This window comes from Gorilla gorilla, chromosome 7 (genome assembly GCF_029281585.2).
Source record: "Gorilla gorilla gorilla isolate KB3781 chromosome 7, NHGRI_mGorGor1-v2.1_pri, whole genome shotgun sequence".
Classification (NCBI taxonomy): Eukaryota; Metazoa; Chordata; class Mammalia; order Primates; family Hominidae; genus Gorilla; species Gorilla gorilla.
Genome location: NC_073231.2, coordinates 22,236,429 through 22,259,267, shown reverse-complemented (window position 1 = coordinate 22,259,267; position 22,839 = coordinate 22,236,429). Strand labels below are relative to the sequence as shown.

At 39.9% G+C, this 22,839-nt stretch overlaps 1 protein-coding gene across 6 annotated transcripts in view; it reads left to right on the top strand.

Moving 5' to 3' along the window:
* ASAH1 (N-acylsphingosine amidohydrolase 1) overlaps window positions 1-13,159 on the top strand; it is a 30,233-nt gene extending 17,074 nt beyond the window's left edge. For all 6 annotated transcript variants that reach the window (XM_004046709.5, XM_055348889.2, XM_063709087.1 and 3 more), the window contains 10 exons: window positions 2,373-2,451; window positions 5,116-5,190; window positions 6,420-6,465; window positions 7,226-7,370; window positions 7,909-7,963; window positions 8,157-8,238; window positions 9,905-10,036; window positions 10,144-10,267; window positions 10,716-10,772; window positions 11,990-13,159. In XM_004046709.5, coding sequence (XP_004046757.3) covers window positions 2,373-2,451; window positions 5,116-5,190; window positions 6,420-6,465; window positions 7,226-7,370; window positions 7,909-7,963; window positions 8,157-8,238; window positions 9,905-10,036; window positions 10,144-10,267; window positions 10,716-10,772; window positions 11,990-12,079 — 885 coding nt within the window. In that variant the 3' untranslated portion in view covers window positions 12,080-13,159. The remainder of the gene's footprint in view (window positions 1-2,372; window positions 2,452-5,115; window positions 5,191-6,419; window positions 6,466-7,225; window positions 7,371-7,908; window positions 7,964-8,156; window positions 8,239-9,904; window positions 10,037-10,143; window positions 10,268-10,715; window positions 10,773-11,989) is intronic.
* Window positions 13,160-22,839: the final 9,680 nt, after the last annotated feature.

Sequence of the window (22,839 nt, the reverse complement as noted above, 5' to 3'; positions counted from 1 at the left end):
CGCTGGTATTTATTTAAAGGCATAATTCAGCAACCTCTTCGCAGGGACTTGGGCAAATCTGCATGAATCTAGCTCACTGTCAGAACTTCAGAGGGACTTAAATTTGGGGAATTGGTAATATTAGGGTTACAGCATAGCAAATTATGGTTTCGTAAAAGGGGATGGGACTACATTATGACATTGGGCAAATAAACATATTTCATCTGGGAGTGTGGTATTTCCTTCCCTTTATGTAGTGAGTTCACTATTGAAGACTTGGTTTTTTTTCTTAAGTGTCTCAGGGACATCCAGAGATTTTTTTTTTTGTAGATATGAGCAAATGACATACTCAGCCTGGCCCCATATTCTGTAGAGTTCCTCAGTAGCTCTGACCCTGAAACTCTTTTGGGCTGAGTGTTTCTGTGCAATCACCAAACCATTTCATTTTCATCCTCATCATGCAGGAAGACTCCATTTCTCAGCCCCGTTTTTGTTGACGCAGAACCAATGAAACACCTAGGGCCTGGCCCGTAGAACTGTTAAAGGGATCCTCATTGCTCTTGATGGCAGATTTTGGGCATTAATGACGTTTGGGGTTGGGCAGCTTTTTTTTTTTTTTTTTGAGACCTCATCTCACTCTGTAGCCCAGACTGGAGTGCAGTGGCATGATCATAGCTCACAGCTGCCTTGATCTCCCAGGCTCAAGGGATCCTTCTGCCTCAGCCTCCTGAGTAGCTGGGACTACAGTCACGTGCCGCCACACTCAGCTAATTTTCTGAATTTTTAGTAGAGACGGAGGCTTGCTGTGTGACCCAGGCTGGTCTCCCAACTCCTGGGCTCAAGCAATCTTCCCGCCTCAACCTCCCAAAGTGTTCTCCCAAAGTGTTGGGATCATAGGTGTGAACTGCCATGCCCGGCCTGGGTTGGATATTTCTTTGTCGTGGGCTTGTCTACATTTCAGGATGCCCAGCCTGGGGTGGGTGTCTCTTTTTTGTGGGGCTGTCGTGTGCACTGCAGGATGTTTAGCAGCATCCCTGGCCCTTACCCACTGGATGCTGGTAACACCCCCTCAGTTGTGACAACCAAAAATGTCCTTAGATGTTACCGAATCTCCCGTGGTCGAGAATCATTGCCCTAGCGGCTGAGTGCTGTGGCCACATCCTCCCTATGACACTTGTACCTGCCAAGCACCAAACCCATTATCCCTCACGTTCATGCTCTCGGAGCTTTTGTTTCAGGCTATCCTTTATGTTCATACTTACCGGACTTCCTCAAAACAAAAAATGCTGGCAGGAGCAAAAGAGGATTAGGTCCCCACGTTCCCTGTATGCCTTAATCTCCCCTCTACTCTGAATGTTATCAGGGAGGGCAACATTGCAGAGTGTTTTTGTGCCACGCCTTGGAATCGGACAATACTGGGTTTTAAGGCTGGATCAGTCACATACTAGCCTTGTGTCCTAGGGAAAGTTTCTTAACCTATGAAACCTCAGTTTTCTCATCAGGGAGAATAATAATTACTAATATATATTTCATATGGTGGTTGTAAGGGTTAAATGACATACTGTGTATAAAGCATAGTGCTTGGATGTAATAAGTGTTTAATAAATACCCATTTCGTCACATTTGTTTGTTAAATGGCTGGAACATTCCACTTGGGGAATGCTTTGAGTTTCTAGGGAAAAAAAAAATATGTTTAGGTGACATTACATGTAATTACCAAGTTGGTTAAAAAAATGAGATTCGTGAATTTTAAGCAGATTATCTCAGCAAAAGGCCGTGAACTTAAGTTGTGATCTAGATGTTAGTAGTTGCCATTGAGAATAAATAGATGATGTCCACCACTGAATTTGCTCAATGTCTATGGTTTGCTAAAAGAATGCAGTTACTTCATCTTAGCTGAAGATCAGCCATTAACCATAACACAGGGCTATCGATAGAATAGTTCAGGTTTATCTCTGTGAGTGTGGGAAGGAAATGGTAAGAAGGGTATATGCCAGTGGGTAGAGGGTGAATTCGTGCAGAGAGATAAGGAGTGCTTGTTATGATGTTTTTGTGGTGTGGGTCAGGTTAGGTCATCCAAGTGGAATTACTCTCGTTCCTGCCTTCTCTGGAGAATGATGGAAAAATAAGGCAGGAAAGACAATCTGAGAATCTGGTCTCTGTATAGGGGCCCAATATTCAGTATTACATAGAATCTTTTTATAACTACATGATGTAAAAATGCTTTAAAAAATAATTCCTATCACTTATTGTGATAGCAGTATCTAGAACAAATTATATGTCAAAGAACTAGATTTCAAAGCAAGCTTTTATTATTATATTTGTTTATATTATATTGTATATATTTTATTATTATTATATTAAATGCTTTTATTAATATATTTGTTTTCCAGCCTGGCCTACTTGGCAACTTTCCTGGCCCTTTTGAAGAGGAAATGAAGGGTATTGCCGCTGCTACTGATATACCTTTAGGTAAAGTTCACTTAGAAGCTTTAAAAAAAAAAAAGTAATTAAATTCTTTTACAAGTTTCCATTGAGGTGTGATATACATACAGCAAAGTGCACAGGTCTTAGATATACAGCTCAGTGAAGCTTCAGAAATGCATGCATGCATGTAGCCATGACTCAGATCAAGATACAGAAGAGCCCAGCACTCCACGATGCTCCATCATGCCCCTTTGCAGAAGATACTGCCTCCTCCAGTAAACACTATTCTGATGTCACTATAGATTAGTTTTGCCTCTTCGTGAACTTTGTATAAATAGAACTGAACAATATGAACTGTCCTGTGTGATTTCTTGTATTTCATTATGGGTGGTGTGCTATTGTATCAACAGGGTATTTGGGTGGTTTTCAGATTTGTGATATTAACAATAAAGGAATTATAAATATTGTAGTACATTTTGGGGGGTCTAGGTACTCATTTTCTGGATATATACCTAGGAAGTGAACTGTTGTGTTATAGAGTAATTGTGTGTTTAGCCTTATAGATTCTGCCAAACAGTTTTCCAAAGTGATTCCAGCAGTTGACAATCAGCAGATATGAGAGTTTCAGTTTTCTCCACTTGATAATTCTCCTCTCGATAGTGTCAGTCTTTTTTTTTTCCTTTTTTATTTTTTTGTTAGTGTCAATCTTTATTTGAGCCTTTTTGTTGAGTGTCACAATATCGCATTTTAGTTTCAATTTGCATTTCCTTGATGACTAATGAGATTGAACAGTTTATTGACTTTTTTTTTTTTTGGTTTTCTTTGTTTCTTTTGGAGAAGGGCTTGTGAAGGTCTTTTGCCCTTTTAAAAATTAGATTGAAGGAATTTTTTACATACTTTGAATATAAGCCTTTTGTCAGATATACGAATTCTGAATATCTGCTCCCAGTCTATGACTTTCATTTTTATTCTCTTACTTTTGTCTTTTGATGAACAGAAATTTTTAATTTTAGTGAAGTCTAATATCTCAGTCTTCTCTTTTATGAGTAGTGCCTTTTGTATCCATTTAAGGAATCTTGGCCTACCCCAAAGTCATATATATATGCTTATATATTTTCTTCTAGATGTTTAATGTTTACTTTTTACATTTAGGCCTATCATCTATTTTGAATTATTTTTGTATATGCTATGACTTATGGGTCAAGCTTCAGGTTCTTCTCATATGGTATATCCAGTTAGTTAAACACCGTCAATTCAAAAGGCTATCCTTTCCTCAGCAAATTGCAGTGGTGTCTTTGATATAAATATACAATACATATATATACACACACACACACACACACACACACACAATGTGTATCTGTATATACAATCAGGTGATTGTATATATGTTGTTTTGTTTGGGGAATTACTATTAAGTTTCATTTACGTATTTGTCTTTTTGTCTTCCCTTATATCAATACTATTTCACCTCAGTTACTAAAGCTTTATAGGAAGTCTTCAAATTAGGTGGTATAATTCTTCCAACTTTGTTTTTCTCAATATTTATTTAAGTTACTGATTTCTCTGAGCAGTATCTTTTATTTTCAGGGAGAAGACCTTGCATGTCGTTCGTTAAAATTATTCTTAGATATTGATGGTTTGGGAAGCTATTTTTAAAATTTCAATTTAAGCTTTATGGCGTGTAACGAAAAAGATTTTCCCCACGACCCCAAAAGTTTTATCTTTAAGCTAGCAAAGCAGTAGTGTCATTATTTTAAATAGCCAACAGTACCTTCATTTTATAAGAGAGGTGATTGAGAATTTGTGAAAATCAGTAGTATTTATCAACAAAAGTGGCTAGTTTTGTGTGCTGCTTCTTTAAAAAAATCATTTAAAAGATAGCATACTGGAAATACGTACTTGCTGCCTTTATGAAAAGCAAGTCTAATTCCTTTATTATGTAAAGAACTCTAGCAACTCAATACCAAATAGAAATACCTTATGGATTAAGAAGAATAACATGATGTATAAGTGGTGTAAATTTATATAATTATTATAAATTATTATGTGTATAATAAAATAACCAGAATTTCACCAAATTAGAAATTTAATGGAAATAAACATTGGATTTGGGTGAAAAAAACATGTTGAGCTTAACATGTTAATGTTAAATGGGACAGAAATACAATGTGCTGCCTACTTTTGAATTACATGCTAAATAGCAGTATTATACATTTTGGGAAAATATTCAAAAAATAAAATACCCTAGAATGGAGTTTCTTGGCAGCTCTGTACTAATAATTTTAATAGTTCTTGAATCTCCTTTTTCACCTTAGAAATTTTAGTCACACTTTAAAAATCTGGGCAAAATATATGTCCAGCAAACAGCCAAGAGCCAGATGTATTAAATGATCATATTTACGCTCCCAAAAGAAAATTCAAAATGAAGCATGTTGATAAACATTTTGGACATGATGTTGGAGAACAATTGCAACCTGCCCAGATGTTCAGCTCGCCCGAAGGCTGCCTCTTTGGTGACCTGTTTCATCTTGAGTCTAGAGAGTCCAGGCTGGGGAAGGAAACCACCTCCAGCTGGCCGTTCCAGCACAGCCCCACTGGCCAAAGCACACACTCACACAATGAAAACACTGAAACTTTTTCTTAAAACAAATTTTTCTCCCATTGTCATGGTTCTGTATATTAACACAAAATTTTCTTTTCTCATAGGAGAGATTATTTCATTCAATATTTTTTATGAATTATTTACCATTTGTACTTCAATAGTAGCAGAAGACAAAAAAGGTAATTGTGCGCTGAGGGAGGGTGGGCAGCATGAAGCACTACATAAAGAAAAACCTTCTAAATGAAATCAGAACTTCTAAAATTTGGGTTTGCTATGTAAATTCTGTGTATGTTGCATACAGCTTTTTATTTCTTGGTAAATTTTTGTGATTGTACTGAAAATTTTCCTTATTTTCAGACTACTGTACTGCCTATTAAAGTTGATTTCAGACATGCAAAAAACCTGGAAGAAATGTTTCAGGGCTAGAAACATTCTTCTCTTCCTCATAGTTTACTTCTACCCATCTACATGATTTGATAGAAGTGCTCGCAGGAGGTGCTTCCTTATCTTCGTGGATGTCATGACATCTGTCCTTTTCTAGAGGCCCAGAATACACATTCTCCCATCCTTTCCCAGCCAGGCAACCCAATGGATACCAGCCTCTCTTTCCCGTATTTTTACTGACTGGTTCCCAGAGTACAAAGCACAGGACAACTTCGCTAACTCACCCTGATCTTCGACCTATACTCTGGATATAAATCTGCCTGTACCTTACCCTTGAGATGTCCTGCTCTAGGGGATGATGCCTGAAGGGAAACATTTGATGAATCACAGTAATTGAGGCTCAGATTTCTGTGTCCTGGTAGAACCGTGTGATAGTGAACCAAAACATGACCATTGATTCCTTTTCCCATATTCTGATCTTTCCTGGAAACCCGTGCTCTCAGATTTTGTGGGGTTATCTGGCAGATTGACGGTGACAACAGTCCCATCTGGTGAAGGCTTAGGATATTAGGATGTTTCTTACTTCTTATTGTTTGAAGAAACAGTTGTGAATAAAAATTAATCAAAATTAGAGGCTAGGCACAGTGGCTTACACCTGTAATGCCAGCACTTTGGGAGGCCGAGGCGGGCGAATCATCTGAGGTTGGGAGTTTGACACCAGACTGGCCAACATGGTAAAACCCCGTCTCTACTAAAAGAAAAATACAAAAAAAAAAAAAAAAGGGTAGCCAGGTGCGGTCGCACATGTCTGTAATCCCAACTACGTGGAAGGCTGAGGCACAAGAATTGCTTGGACCTGAGAGGCAAAGGTTGCAGTGAGCTGAGATCACACCACTGCACTCCAGTCTGGCCAACAGAACAAGACTCTGTCTCAAAAATAAATTAATTAATCAAAATTAATTGTCCAGCTTTGATTTAGAATCTTAACTGCTATTACACGTCTCTTCTGTCTACCTTCAAATAGGTCATCTAATACATGGGAGAAACATGGATTTTGGAGTATTTCTTGGGTAAGTAAAGAACACAGGGTCAGGCATGGTGGTTCACGCCTGTAATCCCAGCTTTTTGGGAGGCTGACACGGGTGGATCACGAGGTCAGGAGTTCAAGACCAGCCTGGCCAAGATGGTGAAACCCCGTCTCTACTAAAAACATAAAAATTAGCGAGGCATGGTGGTGGGCATCTGTAATCCCGGCTACTTGGGATCCTGAGGCAGAGAATTTTTTGAACCTGCGAGGCGGAGGTTGCAGTGAGCCGAGATCGCGCCACTGCGCTCCAGCTTGGGATACAGAGCCAGACTCCATCTCAAAAAAAAAAAAAAAAAAAGAACACAGAACTGTTTCGTTCTGTAGGAAGAGTAGGTTGTTTTATATTGATGATAAGTAAGTCCCAAGTCACACCCAAAATGTGATCATAAGTGAAGATAAATAGATTACTTGAGTGTTGAGACAAGAGGGACATGCTCTTCTATTGTATGTGTCCATCTTGACCTTTCTGAAAAAATAAGAATATTGTAATTAGCATTCTATGTTTGAATCTGAGGCTCACTATTTATAAGCTGTGTGATATTGGGAGAGTTACCTGACTTCTCTGAACCTCAATTTTATCATTTGGAAAACAGAATAAATATACCATATTGTAAAGGTCTTGTTAGGATTGATCGTGGTGACTCGGTAAATAAAGCTCCTAGTGTAATGCCTGGCCCTCATCATCATGTTGATCATTACTATCACTGTGTTTCTGAAATGTCACTGAAACATGTCTTTTATAGGTGGAACATAAATAATGATACCTGGGTCATAACTGAGCAACTAAAACCTTTAACAGTGAATTTGGACTTCCAAAGAAACAACAAAACTGTCTTCAAGGCTTCAAGCTTTGCTGGCTATGTGGGCATGTTAACAGGATTCAAACCAGTAAGGAGTCTGTTGTTACGTAATTATACAGGTAGCCATTTGTCCTATTACTGTTATGTAAAAGTTGAAATCTAAGAATATGAGGACCTAAAGGGAATATGAAGCCCCATTTCACCCCCTTGTACTTCTTGTCACTTCATAGGTATGAGATCTCGTGGTAGAGAAGAGTAGAAAGGAAACGGAGGTTTCTGAGCCTGTTCTGGGATAAAGAGCATGTGGCCGGGTGTCAAGGGCTGGGAGTCACAATCTGACTTCTAGTCCTGGGTCTTCCGCTCACTTAGGCAAGTCAGGCGTTCATTCTCTGCCCTTCAGTTTCCTGTCCAAAAAGCGTTGCCAGTGATACCCCACCTACTTATCTCACATACTAGAATCAAAAATGCTTTGAACTTTTTAAAAAGCCTTTTATGGTTTTGATTTATTTTTGCCTTCCCCATTACCCAAGCTAGGCCTTTATATCCCACTCTGAAGTACAGTGAGCGACAGGGCCTTAAAGCGCATGGTTGATGTTTCTGACTTCGTTGCTTTGTCTTTTTCTCAGGGACTGTTCAGTCTTACACTGAATGAACGTTTCAGTATAAATGGTGGTTATCTGGGTAAGTAGAGCATTCTCAAGTGAAATGGGAATCTCAGAGCTTTTTTATGAGGAAGGCTGGACTGTGCCTTCTGGTTACAAAGTCCAACCTCTTCCGGTTCCCGACTGGTTACAAAGTCTAACCTCTTCTGGTTCCTGACTGGTTATATAGTGTAACCTCTTCCGGTTCCTGACATTGTGTTCATCTCTTCCAGGTATTCTAGAATGGATTTTGGGAAAGAAAGATGCCATGTGGATAGGGTTCCTCACTAGAACAGTTCTGGAAAATAGCACAAGGTAAAGTGTTTCGTTGCTTTATATTAAATATTTATTTTAAATTACTCATATTAAAAAATAAAAATATTTGTCAAGCTCCAGCTTAACAATCCTTTGAGGAACTATTGCAGAATTTCTTAGGTGAACCTCTGACACTCATGTGGAATTACTCATGTTTTCTTTGTGCAGATTGTGTGTTTTATAGCAAATAAATGAATTACTTAAAAAGCACTAGGGATACTGACATTATGAAAGGCACCTATGAATATTTTTGGTGTACAGGAAAAAAATGACCCACACACAAAAGAACAATCGTACAGTAAAATCTTCATTTAAATGGTAGTACAGACCAGGCACAGTGGCTTATGCCTGTAATCCTAACACTTTGGGTGGCTGAGATAGACAGATGACTCGCACCCAGGGGTTTGAGACCAGTCTGAGCAACATGGCGAAACCCCATCTCTATAAAAAATACAAAAATTAGCCAGGCATGGTGACACATGCCTGTAGTCCCAGCTACTCAGGAGGCTGAGGTGGGAGGATCACCTGAGCCCAATGAGGTCGAGACTGCAGTGAGCTGGGATCAGTCCACTGCACTTCACCCTGGGTGACAGAGTGAGACTTAAAAAAACAAAATAAATAAATACAAAATGTACTACATATTAACCTGTAAGTTATATCTTGCCTTGGTATAGAAATCTTACAATAGCAAAACTGCCTTTCCTTCATTCAGCCAGCACTGCATCCAAATAAATGGGCATCAGTCCTATTTTTAATACTTCCCAGGGAATAAGATTTAATGTTAGTAGTGTTCTTTGATAACCCACTTCAATTTTTAATAGTCCTAATTTTCAAGAAGGTTTACTTTCTGTTCTCTTAAGTCCTACATACTGTAATATTATTTCCCTTTGTTCTGTTGTTGAGTGAAAGGCATGGACAGTAAGGGTGGAAGATGATCTCTTGAGGCCACTTTGTTTCTCCTTCAGATTAGAGGGGCTTCCTAAGATTCCCACTTCCCATCTCAGTGTTCACCATACAGGGTCAGGGATTGCTTTTCCCAGAGGCACTGCTCACCATCCTTTTTTAGAAAACACATTGTGGCTGGCCATGGTGGCTCATGCCTGTAATCCCAGTACTTTGGGAGGCGAAGGCAAGAGTATCGCTTGTGCCAAGGAGTTCGAGACCAGCCTGGGCAACAGAGTGAGATCCCATCTCTAAAAATAGAAATAAATAAATAACACATTCCTTAGATACTTGTTTTTCTTTAGTTTCTACAGAGCTAAACATTTCCGTTCTAAGTCATCTAAAAATGTTTCCCACCATCATCCTCAGCAAACTAACACAGGAACAGAAAACCAAACACTGCATGTTCTCACTCATAAGTGAGAGCTGAACAAAGAGAACACATGAACACAGGGAGGGGAACATCACGCACCAGGGCCTGTCAGGGGGTGGGGTGAAAGGGGAGGGAGAGCATTAGCACAAATACCTAATGCATGTAGGGCTTGAAACTTAGATGATGGGTTGATGGGTGCAGCAAACCACCATGGCACATGTGTACCTATGTAACAAACCTGCACGTTCAGCACCTGTGTCCCAGAACTTAAAGTAAAATTTAAAAATAAATGAAGTTATTTACTAAAATTAAAAAAAAGTTTCATTTTTCTTTTTAAATGTTTCTATATAGTTATGAAGAAGCCAAGAATTTATTGACCAAGACCAAGATATTGGCCCCAGCCTACTTTATCCTGGGAGGCAACCAGTCTGGGGAAGGTTGTGTGATTACACGAGACAGAAAGGAATCATTGGATGTATATGAGTAAGTAGGTTTGCTAAAGCAAAAGAAGTAGAAACAAAAGCATACACTGATATACTGTGAGTTTTAAGGCATGTAGCCTAAGAGGGAATCTCTCCTTTTGTATCTAGACTCGATGCTAAGCAGGGTAGATGGTATGTGGTACAAACAAATTATGACCGTTGGAAACATCCCTTCTTCCTTGATGATCGCAGAACGCCTGCAAAGATGTGTCTGAACCGCACCACCCAAGAGGTACCTTTGCAGGGTCATCTTTAGAAAGAAACTGTTGCCATGAAAGATTCTCTTGGTTCTGGCATTTTTCTTTGGCCTTCAAGTAATTTATAAACGTCCTATTTTTCCTAGTATCTCTAGCCACTCTCCACTGATTTTTTTGTTTCGTTTTCTTAACTTAAAGAGCAAAATTGTGCTGTACTTTCCTTTTCTGGTTCTAATGCTGGATACCACTCTGAAGTTGAATAACAAACAGGCAAGAATTTAAAAAGGGGAAGGAGAGAGAGGAAAGTAATCCATTGAAACTGTTACCTGTGTTTCTAACAGTGACTCCCACAGAAACTCTACTGCGGGGATGGAGGGGAGGTTGATTAAAGAATGTCTTGGTTTCTAGTGGCCCATGTGTGTAGATAAGGCTGTTGGCTTCTGTATTTAACTTACTGAACAAAACTATTTTCTTTTGTTTTAGAATATCTCATTTGAAACCATGTATGATGTCCTGTCAACAAAACCTGTCCTCAACAAGGTATTTTAAATGTTATATGTATATTTGCCTTTTGGGGAAAGAATTTGGCCCTATGTTTTATCTTTCTCTGTTATCTTTGATCAGTTTGAGCACAAAAGTTATGTCCAGCTTAGGACTGATTTTTTATTAAAAAATGTTTTTGTGTGGCTAAAACTGTATTTTGGAATACAAGAAAGAAATTGATCACTGAGGCTTGATAGGTCAGAATATTGTTTATAGCTTTATTTACATAGCATTTGAATTAAGTCTAGCATTTTACTCTTATTGGTATCTATTAAAAATCTCACACTATATAACTAACACCTAAATGTCAACAAAACAAAGTCTGAAGTCCATGTTCAGACAGAGCTCTGTGTCTTGGTGGGTTAGGGTTTCCCTTAAACTTTACTACCTCTGTTTATCTTTTCCCTACACTATATATAGTTTTAAAAAAATGCAAAAAGTTTCCTATCATCCTACCACTCGCTAACAATCATTCCCTGAACGTTCTGAATATGCCCCCCTAATTATCCCATTTGTTCCTTCTTTTCTTGGTCCTTCTCCACAGCTCTCCCTAAAGTAAACATGCTGCCTTTACCCTGCCAGGACAAATCCCTCCGGCCTTTAGCATCCAGGTCACCCTGGCTCTCACAGGAAGCCTGCCTTCAGTTCATGGGCCCTGCCATGCTTGCGTTTTGCCTATACCATCTTTGAGCAAGTCACAATCTTGTGACTTGTGTTTGGGTGTGTGCCTTGTGATCTGGGTGCCTGCAGTTTCCCCCGCTGTATTGGAAATGCTTTAAGGATAGGGATAGCCAAAGCTCCACGGTTTTTACTCCATAGGACACCGGCAGGTCTCCCAGGACTGCCAGCTGTGCGTCAAGGAGGGTTAAGGCAGTCTTAAAGCATTGGGGGTGGAGCAATTTGCTGTCAGGAATAAGCTCCTATAAGGAGCTGGAGATTCTTTCCTGAGCCTGTTTATATTCATTACCTGAAACAGTGATCCTGTTGAAGTTGTTTGCTTTAGTTATTTGGTGAGACTTTAGCTAATTTTATATGATTATACTATATTAATATAAATATATACATTATATAACATGCTTTGCATATATTAACAGTTATATTATTTAATATTAAATAACTTCTAAAGCAAATTCTACAAGTATAGAAATGCTAATATATATCAGAACATCTCTGAATTGAAAACGTCCTTAAAGTAAAAATAACTTTTCTTTCAGCTGACCGTATACACAACCTTGATAGATGTTACCAAAGGTCAATTCGAAACTTACCTGCGGGACTGCCCTGACCCTTGTATAGGTTGGTGAGCACACGTCTGGCTTACAGAATGCGGCCTCTGAGACATGAAGACACCATCTCCATGTGACCGAACACTGCAGCTGTCTGACCTTCCAGAGACTAAGACTCGCGGCAGGTTCTCTTTGAGTCAAAAGCTTGTCTTCCTCCATCTGTTGACAAATGACAGACTTTTTTTTTCCCCCTATCAGTTGATTTTTCTTATTTACAGATAACTTGTTTAGGGGAAGTAAAACAATCATCTAGAATTCATTGAGTTTTGTTTCACTTTGACATTTGGGGATCTGGTGGGCAGTCGAACCATGGTGAACTCCACCTCCGTGGAATAAATGGAGATTCAGCGTGGGTGTTGAATCCAGCACGTCTGTGTGAGTAACGGGACAGTAAACACTCCACATTCTTCAGTTTTTCACTTTTACCTACATATTTGTATGTTTTTCTGTATAACAGCCTTTTCCTTCTGGTTCTAACTACTGTTAAAATTAATATATCATTATCTTTGCTGTTATTGACAGCGATATAATTTTATTACATATGATTAGAGGGATGAGACAGACATTCACCTGTATATTTCTTTTAATGGGCACAAAATGGGCCCTTGCCTCTAAATAGCACTTTTTGGGGTTCAAGAAGTAATCAGTATGCAAGGCAATCTTTTATACAATAATTGAAGTGTTCCCTTTTTCATAATTACTCTACTTCCCAGTAACCCTAAGGAAGCTGCTAACTTAAAAAACCGCATCCCAGGTTCTGTTAATTTAGTAAATAAACAAGTCAAAGACTTGTGGAAAATAGGAAGTGAACCCATATTTTAAATTCTCATAAGTAGCATTCATGTAATAAACAGGTTTTTAGTTTGTTCTTCAGATTGATAGGTAGTTTTAAAGAAATTTTAGTAGTTACTAAAATTATGTTACTTTATTTTTCAGAAATCAAACTGCTTATGAAAAGTACTAATAGAACTTGTTAACCTTTCTAACCTTCACGATTAACTGTGAAATGTATGTCATTTGTGCAAGACCGTTTGTCCACTTCATTTTGTATAATCACAGTTGTGTTCCTGACACTCAATAAACAGTCATTGGAAAGAGTGCCAGTCAGCAGTTATGCACGCTGATTGGGTGTGTACATCTGTGTTGGTTTGGAGGAGGGGGGTTATTATCAAGAAATACAAGCTGAACATCATATCTGAATTAAATAACAAGGGTTATGTAAGTGGGTTATTAAATATGACTAAACGGTCACAATCTTACTCTTACATGACTGATACCACCTCTTAACCAGATACTATCAACCCAATTTGCAGGTGTTTAAAGGCAGTTTTTCCCCCAGATAGGTGGTGCTTCCACAAAACTTTAGTGATTCCAAGATTACTTTAGTGAAACGAGGAATTATAAGAGGATTTACATTAAAATAGGATTTAATTAATGAAAAAAAACTTTACTCAGATTTTCTACCTCTTATAAAAATGAAGTCAGGTCAACTTGATGTATTTTTTTGTTAATGTAATAACCTTTGATATGCCTGATAATAAAGAGGTGAGATGCTAATTGTTTCAGACCGATTTCTCAGGAGTAAATCAAAGTTTACAAGAAATAACAGGTATTAAGATTTTAGGAAGTGATTGTTTAGTGGTAAAGCAGTTTTAAAATAGGATATACAGGATGAGCCTATTTATATAACACTTTATATATGTACTTATGCATAACTAGATACACATCTAGAATATCAAAAGATGACTGGGAGGATATTAACCAAAATGCTGACTGTAGTTCCTACTGGATAATGGCAAGTGCTATTTTAATTTTGAGAGGACAAAACTTAGTAGCCATTGGACATTAATGAGACTCTGTTTTGAGAAATACTATAAAAAAATAAAGTCCAGGTTGGATCCAAACCATGGGCTATATCTAATTTCCCTGCCAAGTTTTCGGGAGGTTGATTGTGAATGGAAGGCTGAATCCTACGTGTATTCCTTCACACATCGAGCTCCTCAGTCACTCATCTTAATTAGAGCTCCTGCTTATCCATTTATGTACCAGGCCTTGTGATTGATAACGTGCTTGACCTAGATTACCTCCTCAGCAAACCCCGGTATCACTTGTAATCACACTTGCCAGCCATGGAAGTAACTTGCTGAAAGTTGCATTAACAGAAGGGCTTAGAGCCAGGGTTTCAGCCAGGTCTGTCCAACTCCTGTGCTCTTATGACACCCGAATTCTTAACTTTACAAGTAGGATTGAGAAACAGCTCTGTCCTATGAGACCCACACTTCTGCTGCCATGGACCAGGCCACCGTGCTGAGCCTGGACACTACTGTGTCACTGGCTTCTACTTGTTCTGTGTCAATTATTAATGTTCCCATAGGGATCAGAAACCCTTTGGTGTTAGGAGCTGACAGGTCACCTGTTTTTGACTACCCTGAGTCTGAATCGTGCTCAGCTTGTGGGGAATGCATTAAGAGCTCCTCAGTCTTTCTGTGGCTGTGACCCAGGAGTACGTGAAAAATATGAATAGTTCAGAAATTTATAAAAAGTCACTATAAAACCTCACACAGTCATTATTGAAGTTAGTCTCACAAAGTGAGGGATAGTTTTTGTTTATTGGTGACAATTTACAAAATACTTGCCAGCTTAGCCTCACATATGACAGATGTGGCCAGCAGGTTCCAGACCACACCGAGCTGCATGCTGGCCCCGTCTACAAGCCTGGGGAAGTGCAGCTGGGCTCTTCAACCTTCACAACTTGTGGAGGTTGCTCAGCTCATGAAAATCAGTACTCTCTTTTTCCCTAGGGCACTCCGTCCCTCTTACATTGATAAAGTGGGTTTCCCAGCCAGGTGGCACTGGGGATGCTAGACTGGTGTGTGTTGGGCAATTCTCTGTGGCAGTTCTGGACATCTTCAAGGATGCTTGTCTAGGCAGAGGACAGATTTGTTTCCTGACTACGGTAATAAAGATCATCATCTACCTGTAGGGCAAAGGTTGGATGAGCTGATTGGACAAGCAGCCCGTCTTATAACTCGAGGGGTTTCCTGAGCTTGGGGTTCCTCAGCTGTGATACAGATGATACATCATAAATTGGGTTGTCACACATCACCTCCTTGGGGGACTTGGGGTGGGGGGCAAATGGTATTCCCAGAGTAATACAGTCCTTTGCCTTTGGCCCAGGAGTCTGCCAGCATCCAGGAAGCTGTGGCAGGCTAGGTCATTAGCTTGCAAGCAGGGTAAAATCTCAGGCCCTTCACAGGGCCACAGCCTTGGGGCAGCTGGGCAGGGTCTAGGCATACCAGCCTCCAGCCTGCCTCCCACAGCCCCGGCTTCCTCAGGGGCTCCTTGAAGGGCAGACTGGGACAGTGATACGGTTTGGCCCTGTGTCCTCACCCAAATCTCATCTCGATTTGTCAAGGGAGGGACCAGGTGGAGTTGATTGGAGCATGGGGGGGGGGGGGTTTCCCCCATGCTGTTCTCGTGATAGCTAGTGAGCTCTCACGAGAGCCGATGGTTTTAAAGTGTGGCGCTTCCTGGTTCTCCGACTTGCTTCTCTCTTGCCTTGTGAAGCCGTCGTCTCCCGCCCTCTTGCTTTCTGCCACGATTGTCAGTTTCCTGAGGCCTCCCCAGCCATGCGGAACTGTGAGTCAATTAAACCTCTTTACTTTATAACTTAGCAGTGCGAAAACGGACTAATACAGACAGAGTGGGATAGACTGCACCCCTCTGTGTTCTCTCAGGCTGGGAAGGGAGGTGTGGGACATGCAAGGTATGGAGAAAGTAAAAATCACTGGCCCTGTGGACCAGAAGAGACCTGGGCCAACTAGGTTTTGCCTCTGTCAAATACAAAATCCGCATAAAGAAACCTAACCATTCAGCCCTCATTGGAGGCCCTCCCGATTGTTTTTCACCAAGACCCAAACTTGGCTTGGTCGTCCCGGTCGTCAGTGGCAGCAATAACACCTGGAACTTGTTGCTCCCATTGCAAGGTTGAGCAATAGCAGCTGGCCTGCAGATCTCACAGACAAGCGGCCTGTGGCACAACCGGAGTTTATGTTCCAGGTGCGCAGAGCCCAGCACGCAGCCCCGCTGCAGAGGTGGGAGGGAGGCGCAGAGGCACTGCGGTCTCCTGGTGGATTCAGCTCCAGGCAGTATCCCAAACATTCACTTCACATGTATCTGATTACTGTGTCCATTTGTAGCTGACAGGCCAATTTGGAGGCATCTCAGCTGGCTGCCTATGACTGTTGTTAACAATTCAAGTGCTTTCTGCAAAATAGGGCATTGTTATTTTAAAATACTTGATTGGAATTTTTTTTTTTTTTTTTTTTTTTGAAACAGATTCATGCTCTGTTGCCCAGGCTGGAGTGGTCCAGTGGCGCCATCTCGCCTCACTGCAGCCTCCACCTCCCAGGTTCAGGCAATTCTCCTGCTTCATCCTCCAGAGTAGCTGGGATTACAGGTACCCACCACCACGCCCAGTTAAATTTTGTATTTTTAGTAGAGACGGAGTTTCACCGTGTTGGCCAGGCTGATCTCGAACTCCTGACTTCAAGTGAGCCGCCCGCCTCAGCCTCCCAAAGTGCTGGGGTTACAGGCGTGAGCCACCGTGCTTGGCTGATACGGCAATTTTGATTGAATTCAAAACTCTTCCCAAGATAATTTAGTAGTACATGTATCAATGAAAGTTAAAAAAAAATTAGTTTTCAAATATAATTCCAATTTCTGTAAATCCTTGAATGCTTGTACAACACTGCTTTAAATTTATCACTCAATTAGGCATACAAATTGATCCTTAATGATTTTTCAAAAATTTGAAGAGATCATAAAGTCTCGGCCAAGAATTGTGTATAACAATCTCAAACAGAAAATAGGTTATAAAAACACGTTAAGAAAATGGCCGGGCTCTGTGACTCACGCCTATAATCCTAGCACTTTGGGAGGCAGAGACAGGTGGATTGCCTGAGCTCAAGAGTTCAAGACAAGCTTGGGTAACATGGTGAAACCCTGTCTCTACTAAAATGCAAAAAATCAGCTGGGCAAGGTGCCGGGCGTCTGTAATCCCAGCTACTCAGGAGGCTGAGGCACGAGAATTGCTTGAACCCAGGAGGTGGAGGTTGCAGTGAGCCAAGATCGTGCCACTCCACTCCAGCCTGGGCAAGAAAGTGAAACTCTTTCCAAAAAAAAAGTCTATAGTTTTGCATTTTTTATGTGTAATATCTCCCCTGATGCTTTATCTTCTGTTCATTACTTAGACATTTCATAATTAATATAAAGAAAATGTAATGAATTTTTCACCAAGTCCATATATCCCCTCTCGTTTACAAACACTATCCTTTTCAGTATGTACTGCGACATACAAACAGGCCAAAAGATAACAAATCTCTCATTGTTTCCATTGCTTCATCACCAGCCTGGGTGACCAGCGACAGATGACTTAAATCCTTGCATCCCCATATCTGCCTTTGTAAAATGAGGGTTTAGATCCAATTTTCTCTAAGGATTCCTCTAGCTTGATAAATCTAGATTTAAATTGCGTCTCAGTTCCGCAGGGAATCCAGTAGCAGCCGACACCCAGGTGTGGTTGGACTCGTCAGAACCGTTGTAGTCTTTATTAGTCATACACATGCATGGGTGAAATCCAGTCAAAACTTTCATATCAAGTATTTCAAAATGATGCTCTACTTGGTAGAAAGCACATGCAGTTTGGGCAGTCGTGGGCAGGTAGCCAAGATGCCTCCAAAGTGGCCTGTGAGCTGCAAATGACAGTTTCTACATGTATAACATATACAAAATATGATGTATATTTTAGTAGAGATGGAGTTTCATACATATATACAATTTATATATACACATACATATAATTTGTACACACACACACAGATTTACAGTAAATATGTTTAAATTTGAAACCATAGTACCTGAGTTCAATGCCAACCCTCACTGAATGTCAGAAAAACATAGTAAGGCTGGGTATGGTGGCTCACGCCTGTAATCCCAGCACTTTGGGAGGCCAAGGCAGGGGCATCACATGAGGCCAGAAGTTTGAGACCAGCCTGGGCAACATAGTGAGACTTGATGTCTACTAAAAATCAAAAAATAACTAGCTGGGCTTTGCAGTGTGCACCTATGTCCCAGCTACTCAGGAGGCTGAGGCGGAAGGAGCACTTCAGCCTGGGAGATGGAGGCTGCAGTGAGCTATGATCGTGCCACTGCACTCCAGCCTGGGTGACAGAGCAAGATTCTGTCTCAATTAAAAAGAAAAAAAAAGGCATTTACATTATGCTCTATGATAGTCTAGTGGCCTACACAAATTCTGCTCTTCCCATGTTGTGGATACGAAATAATGAGGCAGGGTTGATAGCATTATTTCAAAATATTATAAGAGGTAGCAGTTCTAAGAAGCCAACTGCAAGGCCATGCATGTCCAAGGCTGTGTGTGGGTGAGTGAAATTGCCTTATGCCAAGGAGCCATAACCAAGGGGAAATTACTTGATGCATACACCGGTTCTTGCTTTTCACCTGCTCGGTACAATGGACCATACATATTACCAAATGGAATAAGTAAGACTTTTCATCTTAGTTACTGAGGAAAAAGTATTACTTGGTAAAGCAAACACCCAGTGATTGGCTCTGTTATTAAAGAATTAAGTTTACTGTCTTACTATAGAAAATCAAGTTTCAGTAGTTGAGTTTCATTACATTTTTGTTTCTGATTGTTACAGTTGCTGGGTGGGAACAATGTGTAAAGTTTTCACTTGTTTGCTTTCAAGGGTACTGACTTCATAATATATATACATACACACACACTCACATATTCATGTATGTGTGTGTATATGTCTCTGTCAAAGACACATATGCAGTAGTTTTTAAGTTATTACATTCACTGCCAATGAGCAATGGTGTATATAGGGGAAGATGAACTTGAGACTTGTTCTGGTGTTGTCTCTGGCACTCAGTTTTCCTATATTTAAAATGTGAAGAAAGTAAGGCGCTATGAAAGATCTTTGATATCTGCAAAATTTTTAGGGCTGTCAAAGACAAGGGACTGTGAAAAGTTGACAGCCCTTTGTTTTTTGACTGGGTTTTTTAACCAAAAGAATATAGAAATCTATAGGGATCATATTAATATGTATTGAATAATACTACTGTCTTATAGACCAGATAAAAATTAAGATTTTTCAAATCATTCTCCATGTGGAAAATCTGCTATAGTCAAAATAATCTAATAATATTAAAAATATTTCCCTGTCATCTCCTTAAGTTCTCAATATGCTAACAGCTAATATGATGGATTTTTAAAAATCTTAAGTGGTTGTTTAGGAAAAGTTATTATAGTTCTTATTTTTTTAAATCATATAATTGATAGACTGTTCTTCTGGATCCAAGATTTCAAGGGCTGAGTACAGGTGCTTAGTTAACTTGCATTTCTTTTTTTCAACTTAGCTACGTAAGAACAGTGACAAATCTAGCATTAAAAATATACAAGAGCGGCCAAGCATGGTGGCTCACGCCTGTAATCCTAACTTTGGCAGGCCGAGGCAGGTGGATCGCCTGAGCTCAGGAGTTCGAGACCAGCCTGGGCAACACGGAGAAACCCCATGTCTACTAAAATACAAATATTAGCTTGGCGTGGTGGCAGGCACCTGTAATCCCAGCTACTGGGGAGGCTGAGGCAAGAGAATTGCTTGAACCCAGGTGGCAGAGGTTGCAGTGAGCCAAGATTGTGCCACTGCACTCCAGCCTGGGCGACAGAGCGAGACTGTGTCTCAAAAAAATAAAATATACACAAGCTAATAAAAAAAGTAAAGTGCATTATTAGAATCATGACCAAAGCAATCGTTATTTGGTGTATCATTCTGTATAAAATACTTTAAAATTTTAAAATATTTGTAGATGTGCCAACATAGTGATAATACAAGTATAAGGTTTTTTTATTTTAATTTTGTTTTTCCATAAATTATTGCAGTACAGGTGGTATTTGGTTACATGAGTAAGTTTTTAGTGGTGACTTGAGAGATTTTGGTGCACCCATCACCCGGGCAGTATATACTGCACCGTATTTGTTGTCTCTTATCCCTCGCCCCCTCCCACTCTTGTCCCCAAGTCCCCAAAGTCCATTGTATCATTCTTATGCCTTTGCATCCTCATAGCTTAGCTATCACATATCAGTGAGAACATATGATGTTTGGTTTTCCATTCCTGAGTTACTTCACTTACAATAATAGTCTCCAATCTCATCCAGGTCACTGCAAATGCTGTTAACTCATTCATTTTTATGGCTGAGTAGTATTCCATCATATGTGTATATATATATATATATACACACACACACACACACACACACACACATACACATACATACCACAGTTTCTTTATCCAATTGTTGATTGATGGGCATTTGGGTTGGTTCCACGATTTTGCGATTGTGAAATGTGCTGCTATAAACGTGTGTGCAGGTATCTATTTCGAATATGACTTCTTTTCCTCTGAGTAGATACCCAGTAGTGGGATTGCTGGATCAAATGGTGGTTCTACTTTTAGCTCTTTAAGGAATCTCCACACTGTTTTCCATAGTGGCTGTACTAGTTTACATTCCCACCAGTAGTGTAGAAGTGTTTTCTGCTCTCTGCATCCATGCCAACATCTACCATTTTTGATTCTTTGATTATGACCATTCTTGCAGGAGTAAGGTGGTATCGCACTGTGGTTTTGATTTGCATTTCCCTAATCTTTAGTGATGTTGAGTATTTTTTCATATGTTTGTTGGCCGTGTGTATATCTTCTTTTGAGAATTGTGTATTCATGTCCTTAGCCCACTTTTTGACGGGATTGTTCTTTTCTTACTAATTTGTTTGAGTTGGTTGGAGATTCTGGATATTAGTCCACTGTCAGATGTATAGATTGTGAAGATTTTCTCCCACTCTGTGTGTTGTCTGTTTACTCTGCTGACTGTTCCTTTTGCCGTGCAAAAGCTCTTTAGTTTAATTAGGTCCCAGCTATTTATCTTTGTTTTTATTGCAATTGTTTTTGGGTTTTTGATCATGAAATCCTTGCCTAAGCCAGTGTCGAGAAGGGTTTTTCCAGTGTTGTCTTCTAGAATTTTTATAGTTTCAGGTTTTAGGTTTAAGTCATTAATCCAACTTGAGCTGATTTTTGTATCAGGTGAGAGATGAGGATCAAGTTTCATTCTCATACATGCGGCTAGCCAATTATCCCAGCACCATTTGTTGAAAAGCGTGTCCTTTCCCCAGTATGTTTTTGTTTGCTTTTTTGAAGATCAGTTGGCTGTAAGTATTTGAGTTTATTTCTGGGTTCTCTATTCTGTTCCTTTGGTCTATGTGCCTATGACAAATTTATTTAGAAGAAATATTTTCTTATCTTTTCATGCTTTGCTTTAGATATTGCTACAAACTTTATTTAATAGTAATTTTAAATTTTGACTAGTAAAGTTATGTGAACCATGTACGGCAAAATAAAGGATTTCACTTAGACTTGTTTGCAGAGATAGCACCTTAAGCTTCCATTAGATCTGTTTTTATCAGGTCATCTTATCTCTGAGCTACTTGACACTTTATCTGTCTCATCAGGTACAATCATTTAAAAACCACTGAGCTAGGTTATCTTAAAATTTTCTTTAAAATATGCAAATAATATATTTATCTTTTTTGGTAAAACATTTAAAAAACAGAAGTCTCCCCTTTACTTCACTCTTCCAAATTCCACTCCCCTCCCCAGAGGTAACCTCTTACCCATATTCTCTGTTTGGCTCTGTGTTCATCTTTGTTTGTGTTTGAGATGGAGTCTCACTCTGTCACCTAGGCTGGAGTCTCACTCTGTCACCTAGGCTGGAGTGCAGTGGCACGATCTGGGCTCATTGCAACCTCCGCCTCCCCAGTTCAAGTGATTCTCTTGCCTCAGCCTCCCAAGTAACTGAGATTACAGGCACCTGCCACCACGCCCAACTAATTTTTGTATTTTTAGTAGAGATGGGGTTTCACCATGTTGGCCAGGCTGGTCTTGAATTCCTGACCTCAGGTGATCCATCCACCTCAGCCTCCCAAAGCGCTAAGATTACAGGCGTGCGCCACTGCACCCGGGCTGTTTGTTTTGAGAAAGGGTCTCACTCTGTCACCCAGGCTGGAATACAGTGGCACAATCATGGCTCACTGCAGCCTCAACATCCTGGGTGCAAGCAGTCCTCTCACCTCAGCCTTCTGAGTTGCTGGGGCTACAGGAATGCACCACCATGCCCTGCTTCTTCTTATTTTTTGTAGAGACAAGGTCTTATCATTTTTCCCAGGCGGGTCTCGAACTCCTAGGCTCAAGTGATCCTCCCACCTCAGCTTCCCAAAGTGTTGGGATTACAGGCATGTGCCACTACACGTAGCTTTTGTTTTTCATTCAACAGTATGGACCTGTTTGCATGTGACTGTTTATAATTTTTCTCATCTTTTTTAAGTGCTTTGAAGGATTCCAAAGTATATCGATGGACATTTAATTTGTTTTCAGAGCTTTGTAATTATAAGTAATGCTGCAGTGAACATCGTATGTTTACATATCTAACAGTTTATATAATAGATAACAGATACACAATAAAGAATAGATGTGGTAGGTGCACATTTATTTTGTAAGATACTACTGAAGTGCTTTCCAAAATGTCTGAATCACTGCACACTCCCAGCAGTGGGGAGAATGCCTTTTTCCCCAGACACTCAGAAACAGTAATTACCATGGCTAATGGATCTATGACATCAGTGAACACACTTGGAAGAGTGAGA